The sequence below is a fragment of the Phaseolus vulgaris genome, chromosome 6 (genome assembly GCF_051622355.1).
Source record: "Phaseolus vulgaris cultivar YP4 chromosome 6, ASM5162235v1, whole genome shotgun sequence".
Taxonomy (NCBI): Eukaryota; Viridiplantae; Streptophyta; class Magnoliopsida; order Fabales; family Fabaceae; genus Phaseolus; species Phaseolus vulgaris.
Genome location: NC_143503.1, coordinates 18327042 through 18328998, shown reverse-complemented (window position 1 = coordinate 18328998; position 1957 = coordinate 18327042). Strand labels below are relative to the sequence as shown.

General features: G+C 33.2%; 1 protein-coding gene across 1 annotated transcript; it reads right to left on the bottom strand.

Annotated features, from left to right (window-relative positions):
- Positions 1-682: 682 nt before the first annotated feature.
- Positions 683-1342, bottom strand: LOC137833381 (AT-hook motif nuclear-localized protein 20). The gene has a single exon (XM_068641732.2). The coding sequence runs from the start codon at positions 1340-1342 to the stop codon at positions 683-685; it is 660 nt and encodes a 219-aa protein (XP_068497833.2).
- Positions 1343-1957: the final 615 nt, after the last annotated feature.

Here is a 1957-nt window from a genome sequence, read left to right as displayed (position 1 = left end):
GCCTGTTTCTCTCCTCTCAAAGCCACAAAACAAATGCAAGAAAAATATAAATTAACTTCAAATTAGAAAGAAAATAAAAAGGACACTGATTAATTAAAGAAATTCATTGACATGCTTCAGTTTCTACCTTCATATGGACTTAACGGTGTAAATACTCATTTAATATATCTCATATTTTTTATCCTTATTTATGGTTAATTATTTATTTTTTACCACATTACCAATTCTCCTTGTATGAAAACACTATTCAATTACATTACCATTTCTCCTTCTATGAAAACACTTCACAATCTCCATAAAGATCTCAATAAATACCCATTTCATCTCTCTTATAACCAACTCTTAATCTTTGAAGACCTTTCAATTCTCTCAAAAGAACAAATTAAATGAACGAAAAAAAATTGATTAAGAAAATACATTTACTTATTAAACAAATTCACTAGAAACAGATAAATCTAAACAAGCATGGTGATACATAACTTTTCACTCCATTAAAAAGAAACACAAGATGATGAAGTGTTGTGGAAAACACTCTTCTTATACCACTCGTATAACACACTACAACAATGGACTTTAAATAAAAATAAGCAAATAAAGAAGTGAAACACAACACTTAGAAATCTTGTTTGTGTTTAGTTATTTGTTGGGTTCAACTCCTATGTTGTTATTTTCACGTAATTCATCATCCACAAACCCCGAAACTCATTGGGTTGAAATCCATAAAATTACTATTTTCACTATAATTACTAGGGTTATTCTTATAAAGCTTGTTGTTACTGGTGTGATTTTCATTATCGTCATTATGACTATCACCCTCATCTTGACCTTCAACAGTGTACTTTAAAACATGAGGGTTCCTATAGGTGGAGACGGTGATCTTGACATTCTCACGAGCAATGATGCTACCACCGACAATGCCACAAAAGACCTTGCCTCCATTGGTGGAGAGGTTGATCCCAAAGGATAAGTTTAGGGGAGGAGTGGCTCCAGGGTGAAGGGTGTAGTGATTGTTGTATAAGTAGGAGCCTGTGAGGAAGATCAAGGTGAAGGGTCCATGGAGCACGAAATTGGGTGCACCGCAGGTTGAAGACTGAAGAGTCGCATTATTGATTCTGCCAGAGGCACTAATCACAGTAACACTAACCTGGTCTCGATTAGCAATGTCAAAGATACACTCCATGACATCACTATTGGGAGCCACGTTAAAAGTGAAGACATTCACAGAAGAATCAGTGGATTGAGTCATTGGAAGAGAGTTGGACCTTGACTTGTTTTTTGAGCCATGGATTTTTCCAGTTGACCTTCTTGCAGATGGAGTCATGAGAGACTTATTGGTAGTCATGAGGGACTTATTGGAAGAGACAAGTTGTGATTAAAACTAGTTTGGTGGTCAAAGTTAGTTTGTGAAACAAAATAAGGATACCATAGATGGTTGAGGGAAAGTGAAATATGTTTTGAAGTGAGAGAGTTTGAGTGACCAAAATGCAGAAAGAAACTTGGTTGGGATGGTTAAAACTTTGTGTGGGGAGGATTTATAGTGGGGTGCTTCTCTAAACCGCCTTGAGAACTAAAAAAATCAGGGACTTGTGAGGGTGGTTTTCAAGGAAAGTCTCTTTGATGAAAAAAATATTATGGTTTGGTAAATTTTATAATAGAAAAGTGATATAGTACTGTTGGGTTAGTAAAATGTTTTCAAATCATTTATTGAAATTTATAGTAAACTAATGTTAATAAAGAATTATGTTATAAATATACATATCGTAATTAAATGAAGAAGGTTAATTATTATAATTTTTTAATGTATAATGCTCTGTTTAATTATATCAAAGTCATGCTTGACTCATTAATTATCAGTTTCAAAATATTCTAGGGTAGTCACTAAACTCTAATTCAATTCCCAATGTGATTTTATTATAATTTTTTTAAGAGAAAGTTTATCCACTAATAGTGATTTTTC